The following is a 14,740-nucleotide window of genomic DNA, read 5'->3' as shown; positions in this document are numbered from 1 at the left end:
TGGGGGTGGGTGGCAGGGGCACTCCAGTTCGCCAGTCCTTAAAGGGCATTTGATAGAGCTTTTGCAGACATGTACACAATTTACATTTGCTACATAACTCAGAAGTAAGTCTATAACTGAAATCAGTTTCGTTAAGTCCCCGCTCATTGGTGGTGAAAAGCTTCATCTGGTTCCCTAAAGGTGTTTCCGTTACTCCCAGTGCACAAACTGTCATCTTTGGGATGAATCTGAGTCTAATTCATGATTCTCCCTTTCTCTCCTCTCCCTCTCTTCCCAAGGGGGGTCATTCTGCCCTCTGAGAGGGCTCCTGGCTCGGGGCCGGTGCTCTGGGGGCCACCGCCAATGCTGTCCAGCCCACTGGCACTCTCAGCCTGCTGCACACGTCTTTGGGGCTCAAAGGTGGCTGGACCACCCCAGGCCCCATGTTGCTGAAGCCACGCTGAACACAGCCTTTTCTATGGAGGCTCTTCATCTTTCTGCCCTTGCCTTCTGGCCTGAAATTTCTCCATATGTAATGGGGTCTTTCACTCTTCCCCACCCCCTTGACCCATGTTTGACCCCTGTACCCAGAGAACCTTCTTACACTCACACCCTGCACCCTGTGCCACTGTGTGCCCTGGAGGCTGTCCCCTCACCTGGTGACACTGGTGTCCCAGCCTGCTCCTGGGCAGGGCTGACAGAGGCAGGAGCTCAGAAGGGAGTCGGTGGGTCAGCAGTGTCTCTAGAACCACAGGCGGGGCCGTGGGGCAGGCAGGGGAACAAGCCCTCCACACGCCCTCTCACTGCTTGTCCTGTTTCCTTTCCAGCATCAGTGACCCATTCATCTTCAACATGTGCAGCAAAGACCGGTCCTCTGACCATTACTCGTGCCAGATCCACAGCTACAGGGACCTCAGGGAGCTCCGGCAGGCACGCTTCCTGCTACAGGTACGCAGCGTGGAGGGCGCGAGAGGGGGCGCCAGCTTATGGCATGGTGGTCCAGGTGCTAGTGAGGCCCCCATCAGAATGTGAGGGACACACTCCGTGACCCCCTTCACACCTGTGCACAGCCCAGTGCCCTTTGGGACACATCTGTGAGTGTGAATTGTGTTGGCCTGGTTTCCTGGTTGGCAGTTGTGACGTCTGCTTCACTCTTTCCCCAGTTCCTGCTCTTTGGCTGTTGGAACCTTCTCTCTCTTGGTGCGTCATTTAGGATCCAGCCTCTTTGCTTTATTTTCCCCTTGACATGCCCAGAGCGGCCTTGGAGATTCTGGAATACAGGACAGGGCAGCTCCGTTGCCTCATGGCAGAGCTGTTGACTGAGAGTCGAGGGTCAGCCTGCCCTGAGCGTGTGGTCCGCCTCCACTGACCTCCGCCCCTGCCCTTTGCCCTCCCCACGGCCAAACCCATCTCCAAACTCCCAGGCATTTCCTGGTCCAAGTAGTTTGGAGATCTCCTGATTGTCCCCTCCAACCAGGGTCCCAGGGCTTCAGCCAGTGCCTCCAGGGGCTCACCAGGGGCTAAGGGAGCCAATTCCCCTCAGAGGCAGGGCTCTGCCACCAGCTGGGCACAACCTGAAGCTTCTCACTTGAGTTGCAAAGAGAGGAGCCCCTGCTGGCCTCAGACACATCTGGCCTCCCCAGCCCAGCCTTACTAGTAACAAAGCTGCATCTGTGTCCAGAGGCCTCCCAGGTGGCAGGCAGAGGAAGAGATGAGAGACCACCCTTATAGAAGGGGAGGGGCCCCGATCTCTCCTCTACCCTTTCTGTAAGGTCTCCGTTCTGCTAAGGCCAACAGGGGGACAGTGTTGGACCCTAATCAACCTAGTCATAAGAGTGTTTTATTGGTAAATGTCTTTGGGTCCGTAATTCATCATGTGATCCTCCTGCCGGGGGCGGGGAGGGGGTCCTTATGATTCTCTGACACTGAAGCTCAGGGAGGCCTTTCAGGGGGGCTCACTCTAGAAAGGATCCGCAAGCTGCTAGAATCCGACCAGCCCTCTTCCTCCCTCTCCACTGATTTTGCCCACAAAGTGTTGGTTTTCATCTTGCCTGACCTTGGTGTGCTTCTTTGCAAGGAGAGTGAGTGAGAAGGGGACAGCTGGGAGAAGCCCTGCCCGGAGGGTTCTGGGCAATGTGGCCAGCATGGGCCTCATCCTGACTGTGGCTCTGCCACTGTAGTGACCCCACTTTGTGTCTTCCACCATTACATATATAGCATTCGGCACATTTTTTGGCACACTAAGTACTTGAAATTACTATTTTATGATTATGCCTACCTTATAGGTTATAGGTAGTAGCATATAGGTATCAGTAAGCGAGTTTCTTCCCCCTCAGTCCCCCTCAGTAAACAGTGATGATTTCCAGATGTTTGGTTAGCCTGACAGTAGTGGAAGGGAGAAGCAGGAGGGCACGTGAGCATGGCCAAGTAGGGTGGGATTTGGGGGCAGGAAGAGCTTTGTGAGCAAGGCCCCCATTTCTTTTGGGTTCTCCCAGGAGAAAGTCAGATCTTGGCTATTCAAGGTTTCCAGGAGAAGCCATAATGTTTACCTTGATCATCTGTTTTGCACAGTTTTTAGATTTCTATTTGTAGAAAAATATCCGAGGCTCCTAGTGCACCCCCCAGCCAGAGGGGTTTGCTTATCATCACAGGTACTTTGCCTCTGCTCAGGAGCCTAGTGAACTGGACTTGGAGAGCTCACTTTCAGCCAGGTGGAAGCAGGATCTGACTGTGTTGTTGAATGCAACGTCCCCTCTGTGCCTCCATGCCCGGGCCTCACCCCTGCCTCCAGCCCTGGGAATCCTCTCCCTGACCCCATCTCATCCCTGAGCCTCATCCTCCATGCAGACTCTCTCTGTGGCTGTTCCAAGTCTGTTATTTACACAGCTTGGAATAGAAAGAAGGGAGACAGGGAGGGAGAAGAGAAAGGAAAAAGAGAGGAGCGTATGTAGAGTTCATTTAGGCATTAACAAAATACCCTTGCTAGGTCAGCATGGCCACATCAAATTGGCTCTGCAAAATGAGCTGGGCAAAGAGACCTGGGCCTGCAAGTCTGTAGGTCGGCACACAGTGCTGCCCAGATGGCGAGTTGCACCCACCCAAATGGTTCCCCTAATGTTTCTGGTAGGGTGACTCTCTGGTTCAGGAAACCAAACTTGTGACCCAGAAGCGAAAGTGTCTGAAGGTATCACCGGGCCCTTTCCTCCGTCTCTCTGTTCCTGGCTTATACTGGGAGTGGGGCTCTTGCTTCCTGCTTCAGTCAAAGGAAGTCTGAGGCCCCCTGCCCTCCTACCCATTTTGCAGGGACTCCGCTTTTCACCGTCGCCAAGATCTTTGTACCCCCTGGGGAGGTTGGAAGAACCAACCAGGAAGGGTTGCCTGACACAGAGAACCAAATGACCCATTGCTAGTGGCTCTGTGGCCTGGGGTCTCTCCATTCCAGGCAACTTCAGCAGCAATGAAAGGGGTTTCTCTTTATAGGACATCGCTCTGGAGCTCTTTTTCCAAAATGGATATTCCAAGTTTCTTGTCTTTCACAACAATGATCGGAATAAGGTCTTCAAAAGGTAAGGGTTTGAAAATCTTCCTCCAAGAGAAATGATCATGAACTGACTGTAGAACAGAGATGGCTCTGCTCTGTCCTCAGGAACACTGTTCTCAACAGTGCTCAAAATCCACAGCAAGCAGGATTTAGGTCAGACACAGGAAGGACTTACTGACCTACAGAGCTATTAAATCATGGAACCAAGTACAGAGAAAGATGCAGAAGTGCCTTCTCTAAATCCTGGGAAATAGGCTCCATTTCACGGACTGAAGTAGTTTAGGACAGTAAGGACTAAAGAGGGAAGAACTTATGCAGACACAACACATTTTAGAAGCTGGCTGTTTAATGGACCTTCCAGAATCTTCTGGCTTTGTTTTTTTAATTTTCCAAATAATTTTTTTTGGCTTAATCTTTCTTTTTGATCCCAGTTGCCAATTTTAGTTGTTCCAATTTCATATTTCGGTGGAAAGAATTCTGAACAACTGATTTCCCACTTTTTCATGGAACATCTTTTTTTTCTTAAAGAGAGAAGCCTGCTGTTTTAGTTTAACTTCTTTCTCCAAATAGATGAATCAGTCTAAGAAATTTAAGCTAGTGTTTAAATGTTTTGAGACTAATGGCTATTTTTTTCATCATTATTAAAGTTACAGACAGATTTGTGGAGAATCTAGAAGGGCCAGAAAGGAAAGCCATAGACAGAAAACACAGAAGGTGGATCAACAGAAGGGGTGGTTCAGCTTCACTTTGGGCTGGGAGTTCTGAGGTGATATTTGACACCCCCATTTTGAGCTCAGAGGTACTAGCCTTGCCTTCCTGTTGGCCCTGGCCAGTAACTGGCACCATGACCAGCTGTCGGATCCAAAGGGCAGAGCCAGCATGGAGAAAACGACTCCTGCAGAGAGGCTGTTGCACCAGCTCTGGGCACATTTCCATTGCCTGTGGGCTCTTCCAAGGAGGGCTGTTATATGGCCTCCTAAGGATTTCTTCAAGTTCCATTTTAGACCAAACCGAAGAAGTAGACAGGCAATGCGAAACCTCACATCCATTTCTCCCTGTGATTTCTGTGTGTTAAACAGTTTTTCACAGTTAATCTAGAAGTTTTATACATCCATAGCTCAGGCAGTGAATGTTAGTCAAACCATACCCAACCCTGCTTCAAGGAGCCTTAAATTAGATGGCATTTTCAGTGGTTGCTGAAATTGGCAATGGAATTGTCAAGTGCCTGGCCCAACCTGCCAACATGCACCGTTTTTATTGTAATGATTGTTTTATTATTGTCATTTTTATTAAGGCTAGAGTGTATAATGCCAGGGGGTGCTGAGGATGTGTTGTAGAGGTATACCCGGGTCTCGTGTTCATGATCTGGGGGACAGGATGGGGTGCGGGAGGGGCAAGTATGTACCCTACCTCTTGACTGGCACCAAAAATGTCTCCCTGGTGGTGGAAGAGTCTTGACTCTGCTGCTGGAATGATTCTTTCCTTTTTTGTTTAGCTTCTGCTCTTTCCAACCCAGCTTGAAGGGGAAAGGCATCACAGAGGACCCCCTCAACCTAAGGTAATGGAGCAGGCAGGTGTCAAGTCATGCTCTCTGGACATGGTACTGGCCTTGCTTTGATTGTTTTCATTTGTTTGATCCTATGGTCAAGAAGTCATGCAAAGAGCACATCTATCTACCTTCCCCTTCATTTTTCTCTCTCCCATCCTCATACTCTCATCCTCCTCCTGGGGTTTCTTCTGCCAATTAAACCTCTACAAAGGGACTTGAAATTCCATGAGCTCTGTGGCTTTTTCAGACCAAAATGCAAGAATCAGCCCTCTGCCCATGGTGGGCGGGGCAGGTTGCCTGGTGTGTGTTAGTGCAGGCCCAGCCTTGGTGTCACACCCCCCAGGTGGGGGCTGTGAGCAATCCCAGCTCTGTCCTTCCTATAGGAGACTCTCCGAAAGCTTAGAAGCTCAGTTAGCGTAGGGTGGAATGCGAGTCAGATATTCACTTATGAAGCTGGGATATGGAGCACCTTGCCAGGGAATGAAATACTTACAGCCTCCTTCCACAGCCTCCCTTTACAAGTACCCAGTTCTCTGGAAGGCTCATTCAGGATTGGTAAGTGCTTTTATTTCAATTAAGAATGAAATGAGAAGAAGAAATTGCTGGTTTTTCTCTAGGAGTTTATGTCGAGAGGGATGTCCCCAGCAGATTCAAAGTATTTATAATAAAAAATATATATTTATAATGACTGTGGAACAGGTACCGCCAAGTCATTCACAATAATTTATCGATAGCTTGTTACATGTGGTGGTTGCTGCTTGACCGAGCAACAAGCAAAGCACCCAACATCTTCCCTGTCCTTATTGAGTTTACATTTTCTTGAGGAAAGTAGAAGGAAGCAATTTCAATGAGTGAAATACAAAGCATATTAGATAATAAGTATAAGTATAAAAAAACAAAGTAGGTAGAGGTAGGAATTGAAATCTTAGGGTGGTAAGGGAAGCCCTCACCAAGAAAGCAATATCTGGATTCAGCTGTGAACAAGGTGGGGAAAGGAGCTATGTGGGTAACCAGGGAAGGAGCGTTTCAGGCCAAGGGAAGAGCAAAGCAAAGGCCATGGGGGGAGAGGGGGAGCACAGTGGGCTCAGCTGAAGCCAGAGTGCTTGGAGTGCAGGGAAGAGAGGGGAGAGAGGTAGCAGGGGCTAGTTCATGCAAGTCTCGGGGGCTTCTGGTAATGGCGTTGGCTTTTACTCTGAATAAGTGGGCAGTATTGGAGGAATGCTGTGACCTAACTTATATTTTAAAAGAATCACTCTGGCTTCTGTGTCAAGAATAAGCACAGTAGGTCAAAGACAGAAGTGGGAAACCAATTAGGAGGCTTTGGCAGTAATGCAGCTGAGATTTGGCTGATGGCTTGGATCGAGGTGGGGGGGCACAAAGATGGTATGAAGTGCTCTCTTTATGGACACGTTTTGAAGCCATGTCTGCTGTGACTTGTTGATAAATCAAGTGTAGTGTGGTGTGTGTGTGTGTGAGACAGAGAGAGAGAGAGAGGACTTAAAGATAAGACCAAGGATTTAGGCTTGAGCAATTGGAAAATGGATTGGGAAGACTGCAGGAAAAACTACTTCGGGGTATGGTGGATAACGAGCTCAGTTTGGGACATGTTAATTTTGAGATGCCTGCCAGACATCAAGGTGGAGGTGTCATGTAGGCCAGTAGGTATATAAATTTAGAGTTTAAGGGAAAGGTCCAGGTGAGATGGAAACTTGGAATAGTATTTAAAACCTTGAACCTGGTTAAGATCACCAAGAGAATGAGTCCACATGGAAAAGAGGTCTAAGGATTGTGCCTTGGGCTATGCCAACCTTTAGAAGTTAAGGACATAGAGAGGAGCCAGCCAAAGAAATGGAGAAGTTGTAGCCAGGAAGATAGGAGGGACTGCAGGTGTGGAAGATGTCCTTTAAGCCAAGTGAAGTGTTCAAGGAGGCCATAGTCAACTGTGTTGGTGATCTAATGTTATTGGTAGGCCAAGCAAGAGAAAAACTAAGAAATGACCATTGAATTTTGCAACAAGGGGGTTATTGATGACCTTCAAAAGATCAGTTGGAGTAGCTGCCAACAGAAGCTTCCTGTTGTGCCAGACAATAACCCTTTAGTTTGTAGATTGTGGGGAAGTCCAGGGCATAACAGGGGATGGGCCAGGAGGCCCAGGCAGCACTGGGCCACTAGAAGAGGGGTAACTGTTTTCAAACCGGAATGGGCATATTTCAGTAGTTCAACAATGGTACAGTCCCAGTTGTGCATATCAGCCCTGGTGATCTCATGTTATTTATGTTTCATGTAAAGTTTAATGTCCCCACTTGGATTTCTCTGCAACATTTCACTGCAAGTATATAAAGCCACTTCAAACTAAATGAAGCCAAAAAGCAGATCCATCACCTCATATACCTGAAGACCAACAGAGGTCTGGCTCCAAGCATGGCTGGATCTCTGGGCTCAATAAGTCCCAGCACGCTGTAGGTGTGCACCCCATAGTGAGGATTTCCTTTGAGTTGATTCCGTACTTGGCAGGCTGTCCAAGCATAATGCCATCAATGTCCCCAATAGCTCCAGTCAATAACTTAGGAATTCCACCACATGAGGAATGCTCTGTCCCATTAATTTTAGCAAAAATCCCAAAAATGATATTCATTTGCTGAAGTTAGGTTAGTGTCCATCCCAGAACTAATCAAGTGTTTTCATAGGCCAGATCAGTGTCATGTGCCCACCCACCTTCTGGAAGTAGGATCAGTCCCACCCAACAACATAGACCAGACTGAGAGGGCCGTGGTTCCTTAAGATCATCAAGGCTCTGTTATCACAAGAAGGGTGAATACTGAGGGGCCAACAAAAGCAGATGGCCATCCATTGCTCCATGTGGAAAGCTTCCCCAGGCACCACAGCGCTCATGAGCTGGACACTCATTTTCTCTCCTCCTGGAGTTTTTCTCTTTGCATCAACTTTGACACACCACATCGCGGAACCCCATTTGTCTCTGAAGATCACCCTCTTTCTTATAAATGATGCCTGTGATATCACTCAGTAGGCACCCATCTGTCCCACAGCTGTGAACCTCACTCTGTCCATTCCTATACTGTTGCTCTCAGAGTCTTAGAGATGCCTTGCCCTGACAATACATACTTATGTCTGCACAGGTAAGCTTCTCTTCTAAATTTCTGCCCCAGACGGAGGGGAAGCAGACAGAGGAGAAGCAGAGGGAAGAATACATAAGAGGAGATAAACCGTGGCTACAGCCACTAAGTTGGGGATCTGTACAAAAATGATCACCAAGTGTCAGGAGAATTCTTGGCCTGGGGATGAGTCACAGGTGTGGAAATTACTCATTTGTAGGGATGACCCTAGACACCAACCTGTGTACCACCTTGCACCTGTGGGACGACTGGGCACTGTGCTAATTTTATTTCCATTTTGTTTATTTTTTCCCTGACGGCTATCTGAGTCCATAGGAGCAGGATCTTCCATGGTCATTCTGCACCTGCTGCCACAGCCCCAGCACAGCTCCAAGCATGGAGGCCCTTGGGATATATAAAATGGGAAAGTTCTGGAGTCAGTTGGGAATAATGCATAATGCGCCAGAGAAAGGCTTATCTAAGCTCGCGGAAGGTGAGCTTTGATGAAATGGGGAAGCCCCAGTGGGAGGGCTGGTCCTAGACTCTGGGACCAGCCAAACAGGGACCTGGTGAGACTGTGTTGCAACAGCCGGCAGTGGGCTTTGAGATCAAACCGATTTGGGCTCACAGTAGGTGCTCAATAAATACTGTGATTCCTTCGCTTAGTTTTAGTAATAATGCTGTATTTGTAGGCGTGTATATGGAACAATTGATTAAAAACAGGTGGCTGTCTGTGCTCTCAGACCTTGTGCATCTTTCCTCTCTAGCTCTTCTCCCACCAGCCACACTGGACCTTCAGGAGTTTCAGAGAGGGAAGGCAACAGTGGCCCCCAGCCTTCAGAGGGCTCGGCTGGCCATTGCCCCATGCCTAGAGCAAACTTGATTATTTTCCATTTGGATTACTAAGGGAAATGCCTAATCCACACAATGAGTCTTGAAAAATACCCCTCTTCTTTTCAGACATTCTAGGAAACATGAGCTTCTCATCTCTGATAGAAGTGTGCAGTTCGTTTTGAGAGTTTTAAACTAGCCCGAGTCTTGGCCTGTGCCTTAGGTTTTTGTATCTTCAACTCCCAGCTTTTGAGAACTGATTTGGCCCCTCTGCAGGCCATTCCCTACATATTGGAAACCTGAGCTTTTGGGTACCAGAGTTTTGCCTAGAATTCCCATGGAGACAATGGCTGTCTCCATAACTGAATTCCAGGAAGGTTCTGTGGGCCTGGATCCGAAGTGGGAAGTACTTGCAAAGCCTGGATGAACCTGGGATCTGTAATCCATCCATGTCTCCCCCATGGTACAAGATTAGAACATTCTGATGAAAGCATGGTGGCATCATCAGATATTCATCGGGTACAAGATTCTGCAAGCCTCCAGGGGCTTCTCACAGAAAGCCAGCTAGACACTTCGCCGGCTAAGTGTCTGGCAGCCAGAAAGCCCCACAGGCAGGCTCTGCTGAGATCTGAGGAGGACTAGTCAGAGGAATAGAAAGAACGGCTGAAGTGACAGGGAAGGCCAGCTGGTGAGAATGTCCGTGTGAATAAACACATCCTTATACTCACAGTTCTCTGTACCCTCCACCAAGGGTTGCAAACTGCTACGAAATTAAATGCAGGTACAATGATCATTTTAAAATGACCCCAAAATTCCTTTAAAGGAGAAAAAAATAGATGTGATCAGGTACCTGGAGTGATCTAGTTACCTAATTGTCCTGAAACTAAGAAAAAAAAAAAATAGAATTGTTCTGGGTTATATCATTTTCCAGTGACAGAAAACAAGAAAGAGGGGGTTTTGTGAACTTTTTTTTTTTTCCTGGAAAATACTTTCTCTTGGCACTGAATATCAAATTTGTCCTTGTCTAAAGGGTAGTGGGTACCAAAGAAGGAAGTTCCCTTTTTACAAGATAAGAAAAAACAGCACTGCCAAATGTAATCTTCTATATTGATGCTCTGAAAAAATAGGGCCCTACCATTTGGACTTATTTCTATGAAGACATTTCTTTGGGATGCCAGCATTATATTTTTTCCCTATGTTCTCAGTTCATACTGAGCCCAGAGTTTAGAAAACTCAGAGAAATACAAAACTTGGATGCCTATCTAGTTCTTCTTGCAAATCTCTGTTGTACACAGCACACATCTTTTATTTTTTTTAATTTTTAATTTAAATTCAATTTAGTTAATGTATAGTGTATTATTAATTTCAGAAGTAGAGTTTAGTTATTCATCAGTTGCCTATAACACCCAATGCTCATTATGTCATGTGCCCTCCTTAATGTCCATCACCCAGTTACCCCATCCCTTCACCCACCTCCCCTCCAGCAACCCTCAGTTTGTTTCCCAGAGTTAATAGCCTCTTATGGTTTGCCTTCCTCTCAATTTTCATCTTATTTTATTTTTCATTCCCTTCCCCTATGTTCATCTGTTTTGTTTCTTAAATTCCACATATGAGTGAAAACATATGATAATTATCTTTCTCTGACTTATTTCACTTAGCATAATACCCTCTAGTTCCATCCACGCCATTGCAAATGGCAAGATCTCATTCTCTGTTATGGATGAGTAATATTCCATTGTGTATATATACCACATCTTTTTTTATCCATTCATCTGTTGATGGACATCTGGACTCTTTCCATATTTTGGTATTGTGGACATTGCTGCTATAGATATTGAGGTGCATGTGCCCCTTCAAATCACTATGTTTGTATCCTTTGGATGAATACCTAATAACACACCCACACACACCTTTCAGTGGGCCAGAGGTATCCTTCCATAGTGATCTCTGAAATGCTCCCTTGCTGTGTCATCAAGGCAAAGTGTCCCTGGGCTAGAGTAGGCTGTTAGGTATGAAGCAGAGCTTATATTTGGGACCTGATTGTATCAGGGTATTTGTAGTTTCTGAAATGTTCTCTCAATTGTATAGCTTACTTAAATATAACATTTAAAATGAAATGCATTTTTTGGCACAGAGTTCTACAGTTGAGTGTTGTCAGAGTTTCCTTTATAGATTCTCTTTGAAAAATAATGAAAGACAAAGAGCTCAGAAAACCAACCATAAGAAGCTATAAATTCCCATAAGATGATTATCTTTCAGGACAATCAATCACACCCTCAGAGGCATCACTGCTAGCAGCGTGGAGGCTAAAATTCAAGTACCTCTTCTCCCTATGACTGCTCCTTCAGTCCTGCTCTCCAGAGATCAACACTGTTGACCAGCTGGGAGGCTAGGAATCTGTCATGTACGTGATTACTTTGATAAAGGTAGCTTCAGCCTCATCACTGCATGCAGAAACGTGCTCCTTGTGCTTCTTGGGAAAGCACAGCCCTGGGAGGCGGGGGGGGGGGCAGCGGGGAGGCAATTGTAAATGCTGCACAACTCAGACCATGGCGTCTAGAGCAAAGTTGCTGGAACCGGAGGTGAACTAAACAACCTGGTGGTATAACCATTGCCCCAGCATTTAGGAACTTTTCACATGGCTGGCTCAACAGGCCATGAGCAGCTGAGTCTGGTGACCTGCAGCGAGCCCTACCTGGATCATGTGTAGACCTTGGTTTCGGGCCCCGTTCATGTAACTCTTATCTCTCTTGGCTTACATCTCCTCTTTGCTATACCCTTAGCCATGACCTCAGACCCACTTCTAGGTAGAAGCTGAAATTAAGCATCTCTGTCTACACCTATCCTGGCCTCTTTGTCCTTCCAGCTCCACTTAGTCACATTGCTTCCATGGGGCCAGGAGGTGTTGGGGTAAAAACCCAGAACTATGAAGAGAGTGACTCGCTGGTTCAAGGTCCCCCACCCAACTTGCTACTTGTGCCCACTCACCACCAGAAAACCTGAAACATGGGTAAAGAAGCCATAGATTTTCTTTTTATTCTTATAGCATCTTCAAAGACAAAATCAACAATGGATAATTTTAGATTAGTCTGGCGAACTGAGGTTAATGTGCTCTTTCTCCTGAAATGCCTTAGCTCTTCAGGATGGTTGCAGCTTGTCATATTTACTCATAAATTAGCACTTGGCAGATGTACAAGGATCTGTTTGTTGCTGCATCTAGGCTGCAAGATTGTTTAAAAAAATTTTTATTTTAAAATAACTATAGATTCACAGGAAGTTGCAAAAATAATACATAGAGTCCCCATACAGCCTTCTCTTAATTTCCCCCATATGGTTGTTACATCTTATGTAACTATGGTACAATTTCAAAACCAGGAAATTGACATTGGTACAATATGTTTGCATAGTTCTGTGTCATTTTATCCTATGGGTAGAATCTATAACCACCACCACCACCACTATAACCTAATCCGTTGTTTTTAGCACCACAGAGATATCTCTTGTGCTACCATTTTATGGTCCTGCCCACCCTCCACCACCTCTCACCAGTGTTAAAGCCTGGCAACCACTGATCTGGTTTTCACCACAATCATTTTGTTCTTTAGAGAATGATCTAAAAATGTAATCGTAGAGTATGTGACCCATGGAGGTTGGCCTTCTCTACTCAGAATAATGCTATTGAGATCCATCCAAATTATTGCATGTATCAATAGTATGTTCCATTTTATTGCTGAATAGTATTCCACGATATGGATATACCAGAGTTTGTTTAACCATTTGACCATTGAGAGAAATTTGGCTGTTTCTAGTTTGGGGCCATTACAAATAAAGAAAACTATTTACATTTAATGTAGTTATTGAAATGTTAGGATATAAATCTGCCATTTTATTTTTTGTTTCCCTGTTTATATTTTTCCCTGTTGTTCATTTCTGTTTTCTTTTCTTTTCTTTTTGCCTACCTGTGCATTACTGAAAGATTTGTTAAAATTCGACTTTGATTTATCTATAGTACTTTTGAGTATATTTCTTTGTATGAATCTTTTGTATAAATTTTAGTTCCTTGAGGGATTGCATTATACATACATAACTTAACACAGGCGACTGGCATAGAGACTTTACAGTTTGAGTATAAAGACCGTAAGTCTTTTAAATCTTAAAGTCTTCTTATAAAACTTTAATTTTCTATGACATATGTCTATCATTTTCTTAAACATTTCCTCTATATATGTAAAAAACATTCACCAAATATTTCCCAAAGTCATTTTCACACACAGGTGGTCTAAAGCAAAGAGAGACAAAGTGAATTTAAGAAGCAGGTCAGTATCTTGGCCAGCACCAGAGAGCCTGGCTTCCAGAACGTTCCCCTTACCACTCTCTTTCTTCTCCTAACCGAGGGCTTTTCTTCTTCAGAGTCATTTATTCTTGTTGGCTGATTAGTCTTCAAGTTTTTGCCATAAGCTACTCTAGGGAGATGTTGAACGGATCCTGGGGATGGAGACACAAGAGACTGAGGCAGTTACTCCAGGTCATGGAGGCAAAACACAGCAAGGGCCGAGGTCACACAGGGGTCACCTAGGTCATGACTGGCTTTCAGAGAGGGCAGTGACTGGGTTAGCCTAAATAGGGTTTTTGTTCTGTTTGAGGAAAGCGAAACCCCATGGTTTTCCTACCAAGTGTTTTTAGGCTTAATACAATTTTCAGGAAAGAGAAGTGACCGTGTATTTCAGAGCATGAAGGAATGTCAACATCAAGCCTTTTCCTTGATGAGAAAAAAAGAAAGAAAATGTGCAAGACGACGCCTAACTCATCTCTATCTCCACTCTTTGCTTCATTCTACTGCCAAGGTTTCCTAACTAACAAGGTGTCTAACATGAATATCTCCTGTGGCAAAGCCCCCTGCCCATTTATTTATCAGTCCTGGTGAAGGTAGACACAGTTACAACCCTTTCCTAAGACATGGCTATGAGAATGAAAGCATTATAAAGCACCTAGACCAACGATGGCAAATAAATGTCATCTTGCACACCAACCACTCAGTTGGCAGCGAATCCGGGATCAATGCCTGGAGGATGTTGAGGACCAAGCACCATGGAAAAAGTATGGTGTGACAGAGCAGGAGAGGGAGTAGTGGGCAAATTCATGGTCCAGAACAAGATCCTGCCTAGGAGCACAGGGAGACATTTTTTCTTAATTCCTGTTCTCTGCTAATTCCTTTGAGTGACTAAGAGGGGAACACTAATTCTAAAGAAGAAGTGTCTCCAGGGGTTAGGAATGGAAATAGGTAGTATCCAAATAACTGGCCACCACTCTGTTTGGATCATATGCCCTGCATGGATTCTGTACTTCTTGGTGAGAGACGAAGTAGCTAAAATAGCAAAATGGCTACCTTAGGGACATGTTCAAGGCCCCATGTACTAGTGGTGGCTCCTGAGCCTAAGGCATGACATCCCATCATGTACTTCACAGATACGACTGCTCCGTTCGTCTTGGTAAGGGCTTCTAGTAAATCACTTCAGACATTAAATGAAGGGGAAAATGTAAAGGATGATACTCCTATCAGCATGCAGTGAAACAGATTCTCTAATATATTACTGGTAGATACATAAATGTGTAATCTTGCTGTAAACTATTTGATAGCATGTATCAAAAATTATCTTAAGAAACACACTGTTTTCAGGAAACAAACTGAGGGTTGCTGGAGTGGTGGGGGGTGGGAGGGATGGGGTG

At 45.6% G+C, this 14,740-nt stretch overlaps 1 protein-coding gene across 8 annotated transcripts in view; it reads left to right on the top strand.

Annotated features, from left to right (window-relative positions):
* The window catches only part of WDFY4 (WDFY family member 4), a 286,087-nt gene that overhangs the window by 204,497 nt on the left and 66,850 nt on the right, over positions 1 to 14,740 (top strand). For all 8 annotated transcript variants that reach the window (XM_036103143.2, XM_036103144.2, XM_036103140.2 and 5 more), the window contains 3 exons: positions 807 to 927; positions 3,460 to 3,545; positions 5,016 to 5,078. In XM_036103143.2, coding sequence (XP_035959036.2) covers positions 807 to 927; positions 3,460 to 3,545; positions 5,016 to 5,078 — 270 coding nt within the window. The remainder of the gene's footprint in view (positions 1 to 806; positions 928 to 3,459; positions 3,546 to 5,015; positions 5,079 to 14,740) is intronic.

This window comes from Halichoerus grypus, chromosome 7, assembly GCF_964656455.1.
Source record: "Halichoerus grypus chromosome 7, mHalGry1.hap1.1, whole genome shotgun sequence".
NCBI lineage: Eukaryota > Metazoa > Chordata > Mammalia > Carnivora > Phocidae > Halichoerus > Halichoerus grypus.
The sequence above is the reverse complement of the archived record's forward strand: the minus strand, read 5'-3'. Positions and strand labels throughout refer to the sequence as shown.